Consider the following 23,749-nt stretch of genomic DNA (forward strand, 5'->3'; position numbering starts at 1 on the left):
TAATAATGACTGATGCCCTAAAGGACACAGTGTCACTTCTGCAGTTTTCCTACCAAAAGTGCATAATCTGAGTCTAAGGAAACATCAGACAAACCCAAACTGTGGGACAGTCCAAAAGACTAACTGGCTTGTACTCTTCAAAAACATTAACACCAAGAAAGACAAAGAAAGGTTAAGAAAACTAAAAAGACGTGACAATCAAATACAATGTGTGATCCTGGACTGAATCCTGGACTAGGAAAAGAAACAAGGCATAATCAACATTATTGGGAAAATTGTCCCATAACTTTCAAAAATGTCAAAGTCACAAAAAACAAAGTCTGAGAAACATCCAGATTAAAGGAATCTTATGAGACATGACACCTGAATACAATACATGATCTGGGATTTCCTTTTACTATCAAAACATTATGTGTAAAAACTGAGTAAGATCTACAAATTATAGTATTAAATCAAAGTTAATTTCTTTATTTTGTTATTTTATTGTGCCAATGGATGTCCTTGTTTTTTCTTAAATATACAATCTTTTAAATTTACTTATGATTATTATTATTATTTTTTTATTTTAGAAAGAGAGTGCATGCCAAGTGGGAGAGGGGCAGAGGAGGAGAGAAAGAAAATTTCAAACAGACTCCATGCCCAATGCAGAGCCGGAGGCAGGGCTCGATCCCACAATCCTGGGATTTCCTAAGCCGAAATTGAGAGTTGAACACTCAACCGACTGAGCCACCCAGATGCCCCGTCCTTATTTTTGTAAGAACATTAAAGTAAGAGTAAAAGGGCATCATGTCTGTAACTGACTTTCAAATGGTTCATTAAAAAATCATGCATGTGTGTGTATGAGAGTGAGAGGGAAGGAGGGAGAAGGAAGGACAACATAAGTTTGGTAAAATGTCAACATTTAGGGAAACCTGGCAAAAAGTCTGTAAGAATTTTCTATACTATTTTTGCATCTTTTCTGTAAATCTGAAATTATATCAAAATAAGTAAAGAAAAACATATAAGCTCTGGTATTTTCTTGAAGCGTGAAGCCTTTCTTCCCTTTCTCCACCTTTACATGACCCTCCTCCTCCTGCTCAATTTGGATTCTTCCCTTTCTCCACCTTTACATGACCCTCTGTCCTGCTTAATTTGGATTCTACTCCCAGTAAGGCTCTTTCCTGGAGAGGAACTTCAGTTCCTCATTTTAAGTTAAGTTAAGACTCATTTTAAGAGTTCATAGGTCCCAGATATAACCTAGGGCTGAGAAGAGAGAGGACAATAAACTCAGAAGATATCGAGCATCAATAGCATAGCAATCTGGCCCAACGTACTTAAAGACAAACAGACCTACAAGTCCCAAACTCAGAGAGCCTCACGGTCTTACAAGATGATAAGCAACTGATGCTCCCAATGAGTACCATAAAAACCCAAGGCTTTATGAAGCCCAGAAAATAATTTTTAAAAATAGGGAAATGTGCATTATTCCTTATAAATATTTTCATTCAAAATGCTAACCCAAAAAAGTTAGAGAAAGCTATGTGCGTGGAGAATGAAAACCTCAAGGGTGTAGCCACGGCCATACCATATCATGTCTTGATAACATGTATTTTATTACCTTCCGGGGCTTCAAGGGTCTTGTTGTTCTGCTTACACCACCCAATGGGGTAGAGGCCGGCCTTCCTGATGTCACACCAGAAGTCCGCCCTCCGGTCTTCGCCATAGCCATCGTAGCGGAGCAGCAGCAACTGCTCACAGGTGGTGATGATGGTGGCAACCCAGTAGGTTTCAGGGTCTGTTTTCACAGCCACCTCCAGCTTCATCCCAGGAGCAAAGCCATTTTGCAAGCGTGTGTCCACCTGAACAGGGAAATTTTATTAACCACCAAATAAGTATCTCAAATGAGTATTTCTTTTGCCATTCTTTTCTTTTAAGTTTATTTATTTCGAGGGTGGGGAGGGGCAGAGAGAGGGAGATAGAGAAAGAATCCTAAGCAGGCTCCTCACTGACAGCATGGATCCAGATGCGGGGCTCGATCCCACAAAGTGTGAGATCATGACCTGAGCCAAAATCAAGAGTTGGCCGCTTACCCAACTGAGCTAACCCAGGCGCCCCTCCGACAGCCTTTTTTAAGACTTACAATTCTGAAGCACTAAACGCAATAAAACCTTCTCAAGGGAAACCTGAGAAATTCCAATGCTACCTCACAGGAGTGATCCAAACAAAACAAGGAACAGCAATGCCGCTCTGTTCTAGCTGACTCCAAAGGAATTTTAATAGAACTCAATATTTTCACAAAAGCAGTCTACTATGATCACAGAAAATGTTTTCTATTAAGTACATAAATCACTAAATGTTCACTATTTTAATAGCCTTCAACACATTATGTTTTCAAGAGTGATTTCTAGATCATTCCAAAAAGATTTATGATGCTAGAAAAGGGGAAAGACAAAATAAGCTATAATGATAATAAATTAGTATAACATGTACCATATGTAGAGACCCATACCTCCCAGTTTCCCTCAAATAGTCTATGTTTATACCTGTTTTCCTTGAATGATAATTAACAGCGGCCCGTTTCTCTCTCAAAGTATCCTGATTTAAATGATAAATTATATGATCACAAAGGCATGGGTGAGCAATTCTGGAACTACTTCATGTGTATACTAAGATTAAAGTATGTACATATATTGTGAGAAATGAGAGCCAGGTTTCTCACTGTGGGAGAAAGAAGTACAAACAAGGAAAGGGGAGAATAGAATGAAACTCGTGTTGGACTGGAATCAGCAGTATCAGAACGAGGTCACAATGACAGAAAATAGTACAGATGTGTATGTATGTGTGTGCAAATACATCTTCTACCTCTGTGAACTGACAGGGACTGAAAGTAATGATACTCATTAGCAATAAGCAAATTCAGCGTACAAATCTTGATTTATAAATGCCATCCTCCAATGAAAAGAACAAGGGCTCCATGGAGAAATAAGTGATACCAATTTGGGGGTACAGAAAACATAGGAAGAGCCTAGAATATCTTGTGATACCAGAAAGTAAAGAAATTCTTCAAAAATGATGAGGGCATTTGTAAAGGACATGAGAGCCAACCAGAAGGATCCCCCAATGGTCACATTAGGAATAATTTGAGCAATAAAGTAAATAATCAGACTAATGGATTATAACCCATAGATTTAAATAATATCCATGAGTCCATAGTGTAAAAAATAATCAACAGAGAAGACGGGATAGATCCTTAGAATAGAAGACCAATTAATATAGAAAAAAATGATAGAAATAGAAAATCACCATTAGAAAAAACACAGAAATAAACACGGCAGGCAAGAATCATGCATCAGTGCAAAAATGACTATGATATTCACAGAATCTCAAAGGTTCTCCTATAAGATTCTTACCAATTATAAAGGGGAAAACAGTAACATCACAGTGAAGAACTACGGCAGACACCACCTTAACTAACTGATCAAAGTTAACATTACCAGTTCTAAAACATCAAAATCATACACCCTTGATGTCATACAACGAGAAAAGCACAGTATCGTTCTATGAAATTCTTCCCAAATCTGCATAAGCTCAAGCTAATCATGAATTACCCAAATTGAGGAATATTCCACAAGATAACTGATACATTATATGCTCTTCAAAATGTCTAGGCCATGAGAGACAAAGAAGGAACGAGGAACTCTTAAGCACTGGAAGAGACTATGAAGACCTGACAAATAAATGCAACCCAGCAATCACAAACACTGGGCAGTTGAGGGGAGTCCTGGAAAGACAGCCAGGGAGGGAAAGTCCTACGTCCTGTACAAAACCCCCTGCCCTTCCCATCAACTGCCCTGTTGTACTCCTCACTGTATTAGAATTATGCAGTATGAATGTTGTCCTGTGTGTGCTTTTCTCCAGCCCAACACTGCTTATAGATTTGCTCATGTTACATTTAACAGTCTATTTCTTTTCACCCCTGTATAGTATTCCATTATATAAATATGCCACAATGTATCCATTCTAATGCTACAAACAGTAGGCACTGTGAGAAGTTTGCAGCTTTGTAAGACTATAAACAGAATATCTTTGTGTCTCTGGGGCAAACATACATGGAATGCTATAACAGATATGGTCAAACCATTTCCAAAGTGGCTGCACCAGTTTACTTTCCCAGTAGTATAAAAAAATCCTTTTGCTGCAACACTCTAGGCAAAGTTTGTATATTTTCAGTCCTTTTCATTTTAACCATTTTGGAAGGTGTGTTATGTGTCTCATTGTGATTTTATTTTATTTTTTAATGTTTATTTATTCATTTTGAGAGAGTGAGAGAGCAGGGAGAGAGGAGAGAGAATCCTAAGCAGGCTCCTTGCTGTCAGCGCAGGGCCCAACCCAGGGCTCAATCTCACCAATTGTGAGACCAGGATCTGAGCCAAAATCCAGAGTGGGACCGATGAGCTACCTGTGCACCCCTCTCACTGTGATTTTAATTTGGACTTTTTCGTTATTAATGAAGATGGAAACCTTTATATTTTTTAGCCATTTACTTTTCTTCTTTTGGGAAATGGCTAAGATTCTTGCCTATTTTTGGTCAAGTCTGCATTTTGGATATCAGTTCTTTGTCAGTTACTTGTGTTGCAAACATTACCTCAATTTCTTTATGGTTCTGATTGATGAACAGAAGTTCTTAATTTTAATGTACTCTGATTTATCAATGTTTTTTCTTTAAAAAGTTAGCGTTTTCTGTATTTTTAAACAAAATTTCCCTATCCTTAGAAGTCATAAAGATGTATTTTCCATAAGCCTTTCATATTTACAACTAATATCCACTTTGAATTATTCTCCATGTATGGTATTAGGTAGGAGTCAGGTTTTATTTGTTTGAAGATGCACACACAATTGACCTTTCCTCACCACTGGAAACTGCCACCTTTGTTATAAGTCAAGTGTCCCCACAAAAGTGGATCTGCTTCTGATTTTTTGTTTTTCCTTTGAGTCGTACTGCAGTGCTATAATTCAGTTCACTACCTAGTACAGCAAGTCTTCTTGTTTTGTCTTATTCCTTAGCTGCATCTGGTTATCCTGGCTCCTTCGCATTTCCACATGAACTTTAGAATCAGACCGTCAATTCCTATCTGAGTTTTCTTTTGGTATTTGACATGGGTTGCCGTAAATCTATAGATCTACTATAGATTTATTTATTATTGGGAGAACTGTCATCTTTACAATAGTGAGTCTTCCATTACATAAACAAGGCATATTCCTTTATTTTAACTTACATCAATAATGGTTTGAAGTTACTTTGCAAATTTTTGTTACATTTATTAGTCATTTGATGTGTTTATGGTATTGTAAATTACATCTTTCAGTCCCACTTTTCTTTGTTGCTAGTATACAGAAATATAATAATTTTTCATGCTACCCTGTGTCTAATAATCTTATTAAAGTTACTCATTAATCCTATATCTGTAAATTATTTTATTCACCTGTATATAATGACATTTTTCCTTTCTTCCAAATCCTTATACATTTTAGTTGTTTTGCTTACCTTACTGTATTAGCCAGAACCTCCAATACACTAGCAAACAGAAGTCATGTTAGCCAACATTTTTATCTTGTTGCATATGTAAAACAAAGTATGCATCATATTACCATTAACAAAGTTTGCTGTAGATTTTTTATAGATATCCTTTAGCAAATTAAAGATTTCTTTAATTTTCTCATCTACAGTTTGCTAAGAGCTTTTGTCATGACTGGGTATGGAATTTTACCAATTATTTTTCTCTTTATATTGAGGTGATAATGTATTTTTTCTCCTTTATTCTGCTACTATGGTGAATTATGCTCTTCAAAGGTATCTTCCTCGCTTTCTCTCCTTTCTCCTGAGATTCCAATTGCACATGCATTAGACTTTTTTTATACTGTCCATAGCTCTTGGATGTTCTGGTCTGTTTTTTTCCCCACTCTTTTCCTCTTTGCATTTCAGTTTGGGAAATTTATATTGACTTATCTTCAAGTATACTCTTTCCTCATCTGTTTGAGGATGACCAATGAGCTTGTCAAAGGCATTTGACATCTCTTATTACCATGTTTTTCGTTTCTATAATTTCCACTTCACTGTGTCTAATAGTGTCGATTGCTAAGTGTTGTTTTTTTTGTTTTTTTGTTTGTTTGTTTGTTTTTACAGTTTATTTACTTATTTTCAGAGAGAGAGAGAGTGCATGACTAGCAGAGGGGTAGAGAGAGAGGGAGAGAGAGAATCCCAAGCAGGCTCTGTGCTCTCAGCACAGAGTATGATGCAGGGCTCAGTCCCATGAACCATGAGATCCTGACCTGAGCTGAAATCAAGAGTCAGATGCTTAACTAACTGAGACACCCAGGCGCCCCTGATTTCCTTTTCTGTTCACACATGTTGTCCACCTGTTCTGCTACAGCCTTTAAGCTATTACTCATAGTTATTTAAAATTCTCTGATAGTTCCAGTATCCGGGCCTTATGAGTCTGGTTCTGTGGAATGCTTTGTCTGTTGACAGTTTGCTGTTTTTCTCTTGGTTCTTCGTGTGTCCCATAATTTTTCACTGAAAGCCAGACATCCTGTACAGAATAACTGAGGCTGAGCAGACAGTATTTATGCCTGGACATGGGGGTGTTTCTTTTTAGGCCTTAAATTTGAGGGAGAAGGTTAAATCAATACAGTGAGGAGTGCAATTGGGTTTGGGTTTTGTTGTTTGGTTTTCACAGTACACCAGAGGCTCCAAACTACATTAGCATTTTCTACTGAGGGTATAGGCTCATTTGCCAGAGGGCTTTCTCCCCTCAATACTTGCTGCTCCACCCTGAGATTTAGGCCCTCTCTTTGTGACTACATCTCAAAGACCATCTATCTCCACACTCTTGCCCTCTCCTACAAACAGACCTCTGTTGCCCAACATTTTCTAACTTGGTCATTGAAGACAAGCAGGAAGGGACACTCTCTGAGATTCAGCCTCAGTCTCAGGTTCTGTGTCCTGGGTGTTGGGAGTGCAAACTTCTCAGTGATCTTACTCCTCTCCCAACTGTAGGGGACCTTTAATGCTCTAGCATGTATTCCTACCCCTCTCCAGGACAGAGGGCTTTTATTTCTTCTGTTCTTTCCCCAGGCTGCAAAGAATCTTCACCTGTACCCGGTGGGGAGGTGGGGGGGGGGGGGGGCAGTTAAAAGGTTTGCATTCCTTCCCCTAGAAGCTTAAAGCTTTTGTTCCAGAAGATTCAGGTAAAGCTTAGTGTCTTTCCCATAGTTTGTGCTGTTTCCTTCACCAGATATGAGGAAAACTGTTTTACTATCTTAGAATTGTCATCCTTGCAAATGTGGTTTACTTCTAATTTCTTCTTCAGCCCCACCTTCCCCACCTCCTTCATTCCAAATTGGGTACTATAAAACTTGCCAGTGGCTCACAAGTCCTGGAAATCTGAGTTCCAGCAGCTTTGGCTGTGATCAGCTAGCCACAGGCACTCCTTCTCGGCATCTTCCTATACCTGTGCTTGGTTTTTACCACACGTGGCAGTCTTTCACCATATACTGATTCAAGCTTACAAATATTTTCTACATTTGATGATCAGAGAGTATACATCTATTTTTCATGCTCCTTGTTGCTTTGACATTCAAAGAGGAGAGGTGGAACCTGTTTCTTTAAAATGACATTTTTGGGGCACCTGGGTGGCGCAGTCGGTTAAGCGTCCGACTTCAGCCAGGTCACGATCTCGCAGTCCGTGAGTTCGAGCCCCGCGTCAGGCTCTGGGCTGATGGCTCAGAGCCTGGAGCCTGTTTCCGATTCTGTGTCTCCCTCTCTCTCTGCCCCTCCCCCGTTCATGCTCTGTCTCTCTCTGTCCCAAAAATAAATAAACGTTGAAAAAAAAAATTTTTTTTTAAATAAAATAAAATGACATTTTTTGGGGTGCTTGGGTGGCTCAGTTGGTTAAGTGTCTAACTTTGGCTCAGGTCATAACATTCGAGCCCCGTGTCGGGCTCTGTGCTGACAGCTTGGAGCCTGGAGCCTGCTCCGGATTCTGTGTCTCCCTCTCACTCTGCCTCTCCCCTGCTCGCACTCTGTCTCTCTCTCTCAAAAATAAACATGAATGAATGAATGAATGAATGAATGAATGAATGACTTTTTTAGGGCCACCTGGGTGCCTCAGTCCATTAAGCATGTGACTTTGGCTCAGGTCATGATCTCACGGTCGAGCCCTGCATCAGGTTCTGCACTGATGGTACAGAGCCTGCTTGGGATTCTCTGCCTCTCCCTCTCTCTGCCCCTTCCCCATTTGCTCTCTTTCTCTCAAAATAAATGAATAAACTTTTTTTAAAATGTTAAAATGACATTTTTTAGATCCAGAATTTTGCTCAGGAAATTTATCCCCCATTTTCATTTTAGTATAAATAAATAATAAGTATGTATAAATACCTATCAGATTAGTATTAACATTAAAAACAATAACTCAAAGGTATTACATGATCATGAATAAACTTCCCTTGTTAAAAAAAATACCAAAAGCAATTATAAAAGATTAGTCAACGTAATATAAAATTAAACCCTTACTTAAAATATGTAGTTCTCACTACTTCAATTTAAGAAAGGCATAAGTGAACTAAAAATAGGGCAACTATTATGACTGAGTTTTTACACAAACTGAAAATAGCAAGATTCTTTGGCATATACAACACCTACAATACAGTTTAACCTCACAAAATCAGACAATTCTCAGTGAGCATTTGTGTCTTCCTAAATCCTAGAACAAAGGAACTATGCCCTGCTGAACACTGCTATGGACTAAACTGTGTGTCCCCCAAAATTCATATGTTCAAATCCTAACTCCCAATGTGACTGTATTTTAAGACAGCCCCCTGTTGAGGAGTTTTGCAACCATGTTCATCAGGGAAATTGGTCTTAGTTCTCCTTTTTAGTGGGGTCTCCGTCTGGTTTTGGAATCAAGGTAATGTTGGCTTCATAGAAAGAGTTTGGAAGTTTTCCTTCCATTTCTATTTTTTGGAACAGCTTCAAGAGAATAGGTGTTAACTCCTCCTTAAATGTTTGGTAGAATTCCCCTGGACACCCATCTCGCCCTGGACTCTTGTTTTTTGGCAGATTTTTTATTACTAATTCGATTTCCTTACTGGTTATGGGTCTGTTCAAATTTTCTATTTCTTCCTGTTTCAGTTTTGGTAGTGTATATGTTTCTACGAATTTGTCCATTTCTTCCAGATTGCCCACTTTATTGGCATATAATTGCTCATAATATTGTCTTATTACTGTTTTTATTTCTGCTGTGTTGGTTGTGATCTCTCCTCTTTCATTCTTGATTTTATTTACTTGGGTCCTTTCCTTTTTCTTTTTGATCAAACTGGCTAGTGGTTCATCAATTTTGTTAATTCTTTCAAAGAACTAGCTTTTGGTTTCATTAATCTGTTCTACTGTTTTTTTGATTTCGATAGCATTAATTTCTGCTCTAATCCTTATTATTTCCTGTCTTCTGCTGGTTTTGGGGTTTTATTTGCTGTTCTTTTTCCAGCTCCTTAAGGCGTAAGGTTAGGTTGTGTATCTGAGATCTTTCTTCCTTCTTTAGGAAGGCCTGGATTGCTATGTACTTTCCTCTTATGACTGCCTTTGCTGCATCCCAGAGGTTTTGGGTTGTGGTGTTATCATTTTCACTGATCTTGAAAAAGACAACCAAAGCAGGAGGCATCACAATCCCCGACTTCAAGCTATACTACAAAGCTGTAATCATCAAGACAGTATGGTACTGGCACAAGAACAGACACTCAGATCAATGGAACAGAATAGAGAACCCAGAAATGGAACCCACAAAGGTATGGCCAACTAATCTTTGACAAAGCAGGAAAGAATATCCAATGGAATAAAGACAGTCTGTTCAGCAAGTGGTGCTGGGAAAACTGGACAGGAACATGAAGAAAAATGAACCTGGACCACTTTCTTACACCATACACAAAAATAAACTCAAAATGGATGAAAGACCTCAATGTAAGACAGGAAGCCATCAAAATCCTCGAGGAGAAAGCAGGCAAAAACCTCTTTGATCTTGGCTGCAGCAACCTCTTATTCAACACGTCTCCAGAGGCAAGGGAAACAAAAGCAAAAATGACCTATTGGGACCTCATAAAAATAAAAAGCTTCTGCACAGCGAAGGAAACAATCAGCAAAACTAAAAGGCAACCAACAGAATGGGAGAAGAAATTTGCAAATGACATATCAGATAAAGGGTTAGTATCCAAAATCTATAAAGAACTTATCAAACTTAACACTCCCAAAAAAATAATCCAGCGAAGAAATGGGCAAAAGACATGAATAGACACTTCTCCAAAGAAGACATCCAGATGGCCAAACGGACACATGAAAAAATGCTCCACATCACTCATCATCAGGGAAATACAAATCAAAACCTTACACCTGTCAGAATGGCTAACATTAACAACTCAGGCAACAACAGATGTTGGCGAAATGTGGAGAAAGAGGATCTCTTTTGCATTGTTGGTGGCAATGCAAGCTGGTACAGCCACTCTGGAAAACAGTATGGAGGTTCCTCAAAAAACTAAAAATAGAACTACCCTACGACCACTACTAGGTATTTACCCACAGGATACAGGTGTGCTATTTCGAAGGGACACATACACCCCCATGTTTATAGCAGCACTATCAACAATAGCCAAAGTATGGAAAGAGCCCAAATGTTCATCGATGGATGAATGGATAAAGAAGAGGTGGTGTGTGTGTGTGTGTGTGTGTGTATATACACACACAATGGAGTATTACTCGGCAATCAAAAAGAATGAAATCTTGCCATTTGCAACTATGTGAATGGAACTGGAGGGTATTATGCTGAGTGAAATTAGTCAGAGAAAGACAAAAATCATATGACTTCACTCATCTGAGGACTTTAACAGACAAAACAGATGAACGTAAGGGAAGGGAAACAAAACTAATATAAAAACAGGGAGGGGGACAAAACATAAGAGACTCATAAATATGGAGAACTGAGGGTTGCTGGAGGGGTTGTGGGAGGGGGGATGGGCTAAATGGGTAAGGGGCACTAAGGAATCTACTCCTGAAATCATTGTTGCACTATATGCTAACTAATTTTGATGTAAATTTAAAAAATAAATAAATAAAACAAGAAAAAAAAAAAAGACAGCACCCTTATGGAGGTAGTCTTTTCCTGCTTTCTTCTCTAGGGTTTTGATGGTTTCCTGTCTCACATTCAGGTCCTTTATCCATTTTGAGTTTATTTTTGTGAATGGTGTGAGAAAGTGGTCTAGTTTCAACCTTCTGCATGTTGCTGTCCAGTTCTCCCAGCACCATTTGTTAAAGAGGCTGTCTTTTTTCCATTGGATGTTCTTTCCTGCTTTGTCAAAGATTAGTTGGCCATACGTTTGTGGGTCTAGTTCTGGGGTTTCTATTCTATTCCATTGGTCTATGTGTCTGTTTTTGTGCCAATACCATGCTGTCTTGATGATGACAGCTTTGTAGTAGAGGCTAAAGTCTGGGATTGTGATGCCTCCTGCTTTGGTCTTCTTCTTCAAAATTACTTTGGCTATTCGGGGCCTTTTGTGGTTCCATATGAATTTTAGGATTGCTTGTTCTAGTTTCGAGAAGAATGCTGGTGCAATTTTGATTGGGATTGCATTGAATGTGTAGATAGCTTTGGGTAGTATTGACATTTTGACAATATTTATTCTTCCAATCCATGAGCACCCTTATGGAGGTAGTAAAGGGTAAATGAGGCCCTAAGAGTGGAGCCCTGATTCAAGGAGAGTCTGCTCTCTCACTCTCTGCCATGTGAGGACACAGTGACCAGGCTGTCAGCAAACCAGGAAAAGAGCCCTCACCAGAGCCTAACCCTGCTGGCAGCCTGATCTCAGACTTCTAGTCTCCAGAACCGTGAGACAATAAACTTCTGTTGTTCAAGCCACCCAGTCTATGGCAGCCTGAACAGACTAAGAGAAACGTGAAATCAACAGATCAATAATTCTGTGTTTTAAGAGGGAATGTAAGTGAAAAGCCTCAAAAACTAGGTCTGAATATGAATTATTAATAAAACTTGGACTGTTTTCTTCCATTCTAAAGGCATCATATAGGGCAAGTATGTGGTCAATGGATTAAGCATTAAATTGAGCTATTAAGACATAAAACTATACTGCCCCAGCCACGAATATAACCCACTAATGATATTACTTACGTTTCTGCTCAACGTGAGAGAAAGCAATGACATTACTGAACTTACTTTCAATGTGCAAACCAACAGTCATAACACACAGTGTAAGAAAATAAACCATTTTCTTCAATTTATGAGGGGTTTTATTGACCAAAAAAAAAAAAAAAGGAATACTCATGATGAGTGAAAAAGACAAGTGTTGCATTGAGTGATAGAAAATAAACAAAACCAAAAAAGACTTTAAAGTATGTCCAGGGGCACCTGGCTGGTTTGGTCAGGCGAGCACTCTGATCAGTGTGACTCTTGATCTCAGAGTTGTCAGTTCGAGCCCCAAGTTGGATGTAGAGGTTACTTTAAAATAATAAAATAAAATATGTCCAGTTTTTAAAATGAGGGTGGCAAGAAGAGGAAAAAAGGAAAAAGCACCCAAATCCTTTCAAGTGTCCCAACTTAAAATAACTCTAAACCCTCTAATGATGGTACCGTGAGTCAAAGGAACAAGGTGCAGTCAGTAAAACAAATACAGGCAGTGCTTACATGTTTAAAAGATCCGTAGGGTACTGCAGCGGACCCTGTCTCTTCTAGGTAATCTTCCCAGCTTAACTCCACTTCTTCCACACCAGATCCAGCATCTGGAATTAAAATCAGAACAAAAGAAAACTCAAGACTGTAAAAACATAAACTTAGTAACCCTAACTTACACAATTTACTTCACATCAAATTAACCGATTTGATTTTACACACAAAATAATCAGACGTTCAGGTTTTTAAAAAATTTTTTTAATGTTTGTTTTTGAGAGACAGACACAGAGTGCGAGCAGGGGAGGGGCAGAGAGAGAGGGAGACACAGAATCCCAAGCAGGTTCCAGACTCTGAGCTGTCAGCACAGAGCCCGACGTGGGGCTCAAACTCACGAACCGTGAGATCATGACCTGAGCTGGAGTCTGACGCTCAACCGACTGAGCCACCCAGGTGCCCCTCACATGTTCATTGTAAATGGCAGGTTCCCTTTGTGTACTGATGATCAATGAATCTCAACAACATGGAAGGGTGACATGCTGTCTCCTGCTGGGCTCCATCAGGGAGGGATCCACCCAGATGGGCCATATAAAAGCTGGTGAGAGTATAACTATTATAATCACTTTGGACTATAATTTGGTATCTAATGCCAACTACCTGAGATACTTAATAGGCATTTCTTTTTTTTTTTTTTTTTTAATTCTTTAAATGTTTATTTATATTTGAGAGAGAGAGAGACAATGCACGAGCAAGGGAGGGGCACAGAGAGGCCAAGACAGAATCTGAAGCAGGCTCCGGGCTGCAAGCTGTCAGCACACAGTCTGACGTGGGGCTTGGCCTCAGGAGCTGTGAGATCGTGACCTGAGCCGAAGTCGGACACTCAACTGACTGAGCCACCCGGGTGCCTTAATAGGCATTTCAAACTTAAATTTGCAACCTGAATCCTCCTTAGTACTCTCCAATTGCATAAAAGATACCACCAGTCCATATTTTGGCTCAATCCAAAAATGTGGGGCTATCCTTTTTTTCCAACTTCTCTTTCACATCTACAGATACATCAAAATCATCAGAAAACTCTGTAGGTACCACCTTTAAAATACACTTCAAATCAAATCACTTCCCACCATTTCTATTGCTCTCTCTCTAGCCCAAGACCTAATCACTATATCCTTTCACCTTTTAATCAAAATTACAACGAAATCTAAACTCTTTGGAAGACTGTGAAGGCCCAATCTGGTGTGAGGCCTGGCTACCTTCCCTGCCACTTCATCCCCAACCAGCCTCTTGTGTGCTCACTGCACTCAAGTGACCCTGGGATTCTTACTATTCTTCTCTAAACATGCTCTTTCCTCATTGATTTCCTCAAAGACCCCTTCCCCAGTGTCATTCACCGCTTCATTACGTTCAAGCCTCTCCTCAAACGTCCTGTTTCCAGAAAGGCCTCCCATCACTACTTCTCTAAAGCAGACACCCCAGACTGTGCTTCCATTATCTTACAGGCATTCAGAAGTACTTGCCAGTATGCCATACACCTTTGTATCCTCCCCGTTAGAAAACAAACCCTACCAAGACAAGACTTCATTTTGGTCACTCCTGTATCTGTCACAGCAGACTCAATAAATTTTTGTTGAGTGAGCAAAGATTCAAATATTGCAAACTCCACTAATTCCAATTTACATAATAAACTCTCTAAGAGCAGGATTTTGTTTACTGACGTATCCTCACTGCTCAAAACAATGAGGGGCACTAGCAGGTTCACAACAGACAGCTGCTGAATGAGTACACCCTAGGGGAGTCCATGCATAGGAGGCAAGTACAAGGATGCTCACCACAGCACTGTCTGTGACAGCAACAGACAGAAGAAGAGATAAATTATGGCAATTCCACAATGGAGTAGTACTGTATCGCAGCTGAAATGAATGAACCAGTATTGACACAGATAAATCTCAAAAAAAAAAAAACAAAAAACCCACATCAAATAAAAACAGCAAGTACAGAATGAAAAGCACAAGATACAGTTTAGGCTTCAAAGCAAACTTTGCAGTATAAATGTTTATAAATGCATGCATATTAATAAGAGTATAGAAACAAAGGTGGGAAGGATATACATCAACTACCTTTGGGAGATGGAGAGGAGAAAACAGGAAGAGAAGTACAAAAGAGGCTTAAACTCTATTAGGCTTTATTTCTTAAAAAAAAATGGGAAGACATGAAAACATGTTCAACATCATTAGGGAAGTGCAAATCAAAATCACAATGAGATACCACCTCATACCCACTAGAATAACTATTATCCCAAAAAAGCAGAAAGTAAGTGTTGCCAAGGATGTGAGAAATTGGAATCTTTGTGCATTGCTGGTCTGCGGATGTAAAATGGTGCAGCCGCTGTGGAAAACTATACAGTGGTTCCTCAAACAATTAAAAATACAATCACCCTGTGACATAGCCATTCCACTTCTGGATATATACCCCAAAGAATTGAGAGCAAGGACTCAAACAGATAGTTGTACACAAATGTTCATAGCAGTAATATTCACAATAGTCAAAAGGTGGAAGCAACTCAAGTGTCCATAAACGGATGAACAGATAAACAAAATGAGGTGTATACATACATACACTGGAGTATTATTCAGCCTTAAAAATATGGCACATATGACAACATGAATGAACCGGAGGACGTGACGCTAAATGAAGTAAGCCACTTGCAAAAGGACAGATACTGTATGATTCCACTTACATGCCAATAGCTAGAGTACTCAAATCCACAGAGACACAGACGAGAATGTAATTCCCAAGGACTGGGGGGAAAGGGAAATGGGAAGTTATCATCATGTAATAGGTACAGAGCTGCAGTCTGAGAAGATGAAAAAGTGCTGGATTGGGTGCCTGGGTGAGTTAGTTAAGTGTCCAACTCTGGATTTCGGCTCAGGTCATGATCTCACGGTTTGTGGGTTTGAGCCCTGCACTGGGCTCCACGCTGACAGTGCAGAGCCTGCTTGGGATTCTCTCTCCCACTCTCAGCTGCTCCCCTGCTCACATGCACACACACTCTCTCTTTCTCTCAAAATAAATAAATAAACTTAAAAAAAAGTGCTGGAGATCACTGCGGTGATGCACAACAGTGTGAATGGACTTCATGCCACTGAACTGTATACCTAAAAATGGTTCACAAGTAAACTTTGTGTTAAGGACATTTTATAACAATTTAAAAAATGGAAACAAATACTGGACAACGTTAACATTAATTCTTCACAGTAGGTACCACAGGTGTTTGTTATATTGTTTTCCACTCATTTTTATCAATGTGTGTTTGTTACATTGTTTTCCATGTTTGAAAATTTTCACCAGAAATTTAACAAGCCAACAAAGACTACATGGGCAGCATCCTGGAAAGTATGGGTCAGTAGAAACTCAATTTCCATTATTAAAACATAACAAGGCTGACGATTCATGGTCCTCAGCCAGGAACCTACTCCCTCAAACAGCATGCTAATTTACAAAGAAAAAATAAACAACAAAAGGGGCAACCGGATGTCTCAGACGGCTAGGTGTCTGATTCCTGATTTCAGGTCACTTGATCTCAGGATCACAGTTTGTGGGTTTGAGTCTAGTGCTGGGCTCTGCACTGAGCGCTCAGGGCCCACTTACGATTCTCTCTCTCCCTTGCCCAGCTCACGTTCTCTCTCCCAAGATAAACATTAAATAAACATTAAAAAAATAATGAAAAAATACTAAAAAAAATGAATTAAAGAACTAAAACCTCTAATAATTAAAAACTACTGACAAGCCAAGAAGAAACAAACTAATAATCTGATCAAAAAATGAGCAAAATAGGGGAACCTGGATGGCTCAGTTGGCTAAGCAACCGACTCTTGATATCAGCTCAGGTCACGATCTCACAGTTGTGGGATTAAGCACCCATCGGGATTGGTTGGAATTATCTCTCTCTGCCCCTCCCCTGCTTGTGTGCATGCACACACTCTCTCTCAAAATAAATAATTATTTTATTTATCTCAAAATAAATAATTTTTCTTTAAAAAAAGAAAAATGAGCAAAATACATGAAAAGAAATGCAAATAGTCCTTAAACACATGGAAAGATGTGTAAATTTACTCATTTTAAAAGATAAGCAAATTAAAACTACACTGAGGTATGAGATTGGAAAAAAATTCCAAAGTTTGACAACATACTCCTCTCTATAGTGAGGCTGTAGTTAAGCAGGTAAACCATAATGACACAACCCTAGTGAAAGAGAACTTGGCAATATCTAGCAAAATACATGTGTATTTGCCTTTTAAGCCAACAATTCCACTTCTAGGAATCTATCCCAAAGATAGATATGCTGGCAAAATACAAAAAGACGTATGTGCAAAACTATTCATTGCAGCCCTATTTGTAATACCAAGACTGGGATCAACCCAAGTGTCCACCAGCAGGGAACTGGCTGAATTAAATATGGTAGATACATCTATATAGCTGGAAAATGGAAGGAGAAAGGTTACTACATACTGATGTGGGATAATCTCTAGTATAGAAGAGATATGAATATCAATATACATGTATGTATACACATTCTTGTTTATAATTTTTAAATGAGTAATAAAGTAATAAAACCAGTTATGTATATGAAGAATAAAAAGGATGAATAGTATCAGAATGCCATCATATGTAACTATGTAGACATTTTTACAATTTAGAAACATATTTGAATCAAAAGAAAAAAATTCCAGGGGCACCTGGGTGGTTCAGTCAGTTAGGCTTTGGACTCTGGATTTTCACTCAGGTCATGATTTCATGGATCCTGGCATTGAGCTCCACTAGGTTCTGTGCTCACAGCACGAAGCCTCCTTGGGATTCTCTCTCACCCTCTCTGCAACCTTCCCCACTCACACACATTCTCTTTCTCTCTCAAAATAAGCAAACATTAAAAAAAAAAAAAGAGAGAAAGAAAAAAATTCCAAATGAAAATGAACTGAAACAAATATGCTTAACTGTTGGTGGCAAAACCAACAGGATTACTTTATGCCATATTAAAATACAATATTTGACTGCAAACCCCGGGGGAATATATTTAAAGGCAAAAACCATAAAGAAACTTTAAACCTCACACTGTTATCTTACGAATACTTGGAATATTGGTTCTGTTGAAAAAATTATAGAAATATTATAGGGTAGGGATGCCTGGTGGCTCAGTCAGTTAAGCGTCAGACTCTTGATTTCAGCTCAGGTCATGATCTCATGGTTCATGAGTTCAAGCCCCATGTTGGGCTCCCTAGAGCCTGCTTGTGATTCTCTCTCTCTCTCCCTCTCCCTCTCTCTCTGCCCCTCCCCCTGCACACACATGCTCTCTCTCAAAATAAATAAATATTTTTTAAAAAACAATATAAGGGGGGCCTGGATGGCTCAGTTGGTTAAGCATCCAACTTCACCTCAGGTCATGATCTCACCATTCAGGAGTTCAAGTCCCACATTAGGTTCTGTGCTGTCAGCTCAGAGCCTGGAGCCCACTTCAGATTCTGTGCCTCCCTCTCTCTCTAACTCTCCCCTGCTCGCGCTCTGTCTCTCTCTCCCTTTCAATAACAAATATTAAACATTAAAAAAAAAAAACCATAAAAAATATGGTAGAGTAAAAATAAGTGATGATATGAACATCATTATGAAACAACACATTTCCAAAAGAAAAGAGACACAAGCATAAAATCCAAGAAGTAGTTTTAAATTACTGAAATTTTAAATTAAAATTATAAATACGGGGGCGCCTGGGTGGCTCAGTCAGTCAAGCCTTGGACTCTTGATTTCAGCTTAGGTCATGATCTTGCAGTTCCAGAGTCAGAGCCCCACATCTGGCTCTGTGCTGATGGTGCAGAGCCTACTTAGGATTCTTTCTCTCTCCCTCTGTCTCTACCACTCCCCCACTCATGTTGACTCTGAAAAAATAAACATTAAAAAATAAATAAGTAAGTAAAATTATAAATATACAATGAAGCCACCTTTTCTAAAGATGTGTAGTTTCTACCTATGTCTATGGATAAGGCTTGTAAGAAATGACAACCTAGTATCAATGAGCACCCCAGTACTCAGACTGTGATCTCCAAATATCGTATCCACTGCCCTAAATAAAAAAATCATTCCCCAGAGAAATGGTAGGTTGTAAGTCTGGGGTAGAAAATGTGCAAGAAGTACCTGGGAATCTTACTACACCAGAAAGCAAGGACTAGAATTATCACAGATACATTGATATCACACCAAAAAAACACAGGAAATAATCTGAAAGAACTCTCACTGCTCTAGAATGTGGCAGTTTGATCATCAAATGAATGACAGCAATAGAATCAAACTCATCAAATATGTGTGTGTGTGCGCTTTAAATGCATGAATTAACAATAACATTTAAAACAAGATAAATCAACTTCCTAAATGGCACAGTGAGTACCTCAGTGAACCTACTCTCCCAGAAAAATATCAAGATCACTGACTAAACAATGAGAAGCAACCATTTCAAAGTTACGAAATTAACTGAAGGCACACAACAAACTGAAAAGTACTATTCCAGACAAGGTACCTGGACCTGGTTAGAAGAGCAGGGTTGTGGCTTTTTAACCTGGGACTATTCCCATTCCTCATCCCTCCTTAGCTCAAAACAGAAACTTTGGAATTGAAAATACAATAACCGTAAGTAAACTCCATGGTAAGCTCCTTAGCAGAATAAGGAGGATACAGGAAAGAACGACTAAAATTAAAAACAGAGCAAAAGAAAACACTCAATCTAAACAACAGAAAGGAAACACTGAAAAAATGAAAAGAGTTTCAAGGAGTTGTGGAATAGCAACAAAAAAATCTAACACTAGGGCCAGCAGAGTACTAGAAAAAGAGAAGGAAGACAGGGTTGAAAAAGTATTTGAAGAAATAATTCCTGAAATTTTTCCAATTTTGGCCAAAAAAAAAAAAATGTCCAATAAGTCTATAGATTCAAGAAACTAAGAAAACCCCAAACAAGATAAATCCAAGGAAATATGTGCAAAAATACAGCAAAAGTCAAACTTCTGAAAGCTAAAAGACAAAAAAATCTTGAAAGGAGCAAGGGAAATAATACCTCTCTTAAGATGAATGGGGGAGAGGGGATTCCAATGACAGATTTCTCACCAGAAATCATGGAATGCATGAATGCCAGAATACATACTACTTTTCAAGAGATGAAAAAAAAAAGTATTTTCTACCCAAAATTCTATTTCCAGCAAAAATATCCTTCAGTAATGAACAGGGAAGTAAAGACACTTGTCATAGTAAGGTAAATATTTTTTCACTAGATCAATCCCCCCCACACACACAAAATCCCCCACAATCCCCCCCCCCCCACACACACAAAATGGCTTAAGAAAATTCTATAAACAGAAATGGAATGACAGAAGAAGAAATCTTAGAAAATCAGGAAGGAATAAGGGACAATTTCGGGGTTTTTTTTGTTTTTTTTATTTTTTTTATTTTGGGACAGAGAGAGACAGAGCATGAACGGGGGAGGGGCAGAGAGAGAGGGAGACACAGAATCGGAAACAGGCTCCAGGCTCCGAGCCATCAGCCCAGAGCCTGACGCGGGGCTCGAACTCACAGACCGCGAGATCGTGACCTGGCTGAAGTCGGACGCTTAACCGACTGCGCCACCCAGGCGCCCCAAGGGAATTTCAAGAGTAAAAATATTGGAAAATATAAAACAGTTTCCTTCTCTCCCTGACTTCAAATTATGTTTGACAGTTGAGGCAAAAATTTTAACAGTGCCCGATGTGGTTCTCAAGTATGTGGAGGAAATATTTAAGACAATTATAAAGGTAAAGAGATATAAAAGCGGGTAAAGTTTCCACACTTTGCTCAAATTAATTAAATGATGACACTAGCAAAGTATGAGAAGTTATGTATATATAGTGTTCCACCTAGAACAGCCACTAAAAAGCCACAGAAACAGATACATTAAAAAACACTACATACAAATCAAAATGGAATTCTAAAAAAGTTCAAGTAACCCACAAGAAGGCAGGAAGAGAGAGGAAAAAAAAAAGAAAACAAAAAACAAAAAACAAAAAACCAATGAACAAAACAGCAGACTTGAGTCCTAATAATTACATTAAATGTAAATGGTCTAAATACATCAACATAAGACTAAAACTCTTTTAAATGACTGTATGTTTTATAGGAAAATTTGAATATAATGACATAGGTAGAAAGTAAAAGGATGGAAAGATATACCATGTAAACATTAATCAAAAGAAAACAGGAATAGGTCAGGGTACCTGGGTGGCTCAGCCAGTTGAGTGTCCAACTCTTGATTTCAGCTGAGGTCATAAACTCACCATTCATAAGTTTGAGCCCTGTGTCAGGCTCTGCACTGATAGTGTGGAGCCTACTTGGGATTCATTCTCTCTCTCTCTCTCTCTCTCTCTCTCTCTCTCTCTGCCTCTTTCTCTGCCCCTCTCCTGCTCATGCTCACGATCTCTCTCTCAAAATAAATAAATAAACAAACAAAAAGAAAACAGGAATAGGTAAATCCATAGAAACAGAAATTAAGTTAATGGTTGCCAAAGACTGGATGGAGCAAGAAATGACTGCTAACAGTTTCTCTTTGGGGGGAGATGAAATATTCTGGAATTAGCAGTAATGGTCACACAACTTTGTGAATATAATAAAAATCGTTGAATTGTGTACTCTAAACAGGTATATGAATTCATGATATGTGAATCACATCTCAAAAAACAAAAACAGATGTGCCTGGGTGGTTCAGTTGAGCATCCTACTCTTGATTTTGGCTTAGGTCATGAACCCAGGGTCATGGGATCAAGCTTCGTGGTAGGCTCTTGCACTGAATGTGGAGCCTGTTTAAGATTCTCTCTCTCTCCCTCTGCCCCTCTCCCCTGCTCACACTGTCTCTCTCTCTCCAAAATTAAGAAAATTTTAAAAACCTCAATAAAGTTTTTTAAAAACCTCAACAGTTAGGGGCGCCTGGGTGGCGCAGTCGGTTAAGCGTCCGACTTCAGCCAGGTCACGATCTCGCGGTCCGTGAGTTCGAGCCCCACGTCAGGCTCTGGGCTGATGGCTCAGAGCCTGGAGCCTGTTTCCGATTCTGTGTCTCCCTCTCTCTCTGCCCCTCCCCCGTTCATGCTCTGTCTCTCTGTCCCAAAAAATTAAATAAACATTGAAAAAAAAAATTAAAAAAAAAAAAAAAAACCTCAACAGTGAAAAAAGAATGTCATTATTAATTTAAAAAGCAAACAACATAATAAATGAGCCAAAGACATGAAGACACTTTTACTAAAGAGGATATAAGGATGACAAACAAGCACATGTTCAACATCACTAGCCATTAGGGAAAGGCAAATTAAGACCAGGATAAGGTGTCGTTACACACCTTATCAGAAATGACTTAAAAAACAGCGACAATACTCAGTGGCAGAGGGGATGTGCAGAAACTAGATCTCTCATCCATTGCTGATAAAAATGTACAGCTACTCTGGAAAGTAGTTTGGCCATTTCTTTATTAAACATATGACCCAGCAATTGTGGTCCTGGGCATTTATTCCAGAAAAATAAAATCTTATGTATATGATTGCTCACAGCAGCTTTATTTGTAATGGCCAAAAACTGGATGCAACCAAAATGTACTACAACAGATGAATAGTTAACCAAACTGTAATACATGGAATACTACTGAGCAATGAAAGGGAACAAACTTCTGACACACACAAGAATTTGGATAGCTCTCAAGAGCATTATCTTGAGCAAAAAAAGCTAACCTCAAAAAGTCACACACCTGGGGCACCTGGGTGACTCAGTTGGTTAAGTGTCTGACTTCGGCTCAGGTCATGATCTCACGGTTCATGAGTTCAAGCCCCGCATCAGACTCTCTGCTGACAGCACAGAGCCTGCTTCAGATCCTCTGTCCCCCTCCCTACCCTTCCCCTGCACCCATGCGCACACTTGTACACGTATGTGTACACACACACACACACACACACACACACACACACTCTCTCTCTCTCTCTCTCTCAAAAATAAACATTAAAAAAAAAGTCACATACTATGTGATTCTATTTATATAAAATTTTTGTAATGACAGAGAGATGGAGAACAGATTAACAGCTCCCTGGGGTTAGAGGAGGTTGGGGGAAAGTAAGGGGGAGACGTAACTATGAAGGGGTAGCAAGGAAGAGCTCTTTGTGGTGCTGGAACAGTTCTGTATCTTGACTGAGGTGGTAGTTACAGGAATTTGCATGTAATAAAATGACAGAGAACTATACACACTTTCTACCTTGTCAGTTTCCTGGCTTTTATGTTGTAATATACTTATAGGAGATGTAACTAATGGTAAACACCGGGTGAACACAGGACCTGTCAGTACCATCTTTATAACTTCCCATGAATCTACAGTTATTTCAAAATATTTCAAAAGTTACTATCAAAATTAAAAAAAAAATTTAAACATGTTTGTTCATAAAAGTCATTTGCTTTTCCAGCCAACATTATGAGTACCCCCTAGTGCCAGGTTCTCTGCTAGGTACAGAGAAAGATGACTCACGCCTTCAAAGGGCTTCCTGTTCAGTGGTAGAAAGACAAATCAGACAATACAGTACAGGTAAGTAATACAGCTGTGCACTGTGCACTATGAAAAATGATTTCTGTTCAGCAAAGCCAGTACCTGCATCAAGCTGCTGCTCCCCGTTCATTTCCACAGAACATGGGCTGTCTTCTCCCCACGCAAAGGACAGGCCTTATGGTTCCGCTATGGTCTGAAAATTACTTGCAGGTCTCAAGCATCTGTTCAGTGGGCATCCAAGGGTCCAAATGAAAGTGCTGAAAGATAAAAAAGAACACATAAACAGCTTGAAGCCCCAGTGTGTTTACTCATTCCTGAGACCTGGCACCCCCAGTCCGTTGAGAGTGCACATGAAACAAAAACACCTTGGCAGAAGAGATGGGACTATAGAAAAAACTGACACCTAATTTTGAAGAATGTATGTGTGGGTGTGAGTGTGTGTGCATACGTGTGTATGTGTAGAGATAGCACT

The 23,749-nt window shown here is 39.1% G+C and overlaps 1 protein-coding gene across 4 annotated transcripts in view; it reads right to left on the minus strand.

Moving 5' to 3' along the window:
• SFMBT1 (Scm like with four mbt domains 1) overlaps window positions 1-23,749 on the minus strand; it is a 129,316-nt gene that overhangs the window by 37,950 nt on the left and 67,617 nt on the right. For all 4 annotated transcript variants that reach the window (XM_043587630.1, XM_043587632.1, XM_043587629.1 and 1 more), the window contains 3 exons: window positions 23,380-23,534; window positions 12,717-12,811; window positions 1,598-1,838 (listed from right to left, as the gene is read on the minus strand). In XM_043587630.1, the coding sequence (XP_043443565.1) occupies window positions 1,598-1,838; window positions 12,717-12,811; window positions 23,380-23,407 (364 nt within the window). In that variant the 5' untranslated portion in view covers window positions 23,408-23,534. The remainder of the gene's footprint in view (window positions 1-1,597; window positions 1,839-12,716; window positions 12,812-23,379; window positions 23,535-23,749) is intronic.

The sequence above is a fragment of the Prionailurus bengalensis genome, chromosome A2, assembly GCF_016509475.1.
Source record: "Prionailurus bengalensis isolate Pbe53 chromosome A2, Fcat_Pben_1.1_paternal_pri, whole genome shotgun sequence".
Taxonomy (NCBI): Eukaryota; Metazoa; Chordata; class Mammalia; order Carnivora; family Felidae; genus Prionailurus; species Prionailurus bengalensis.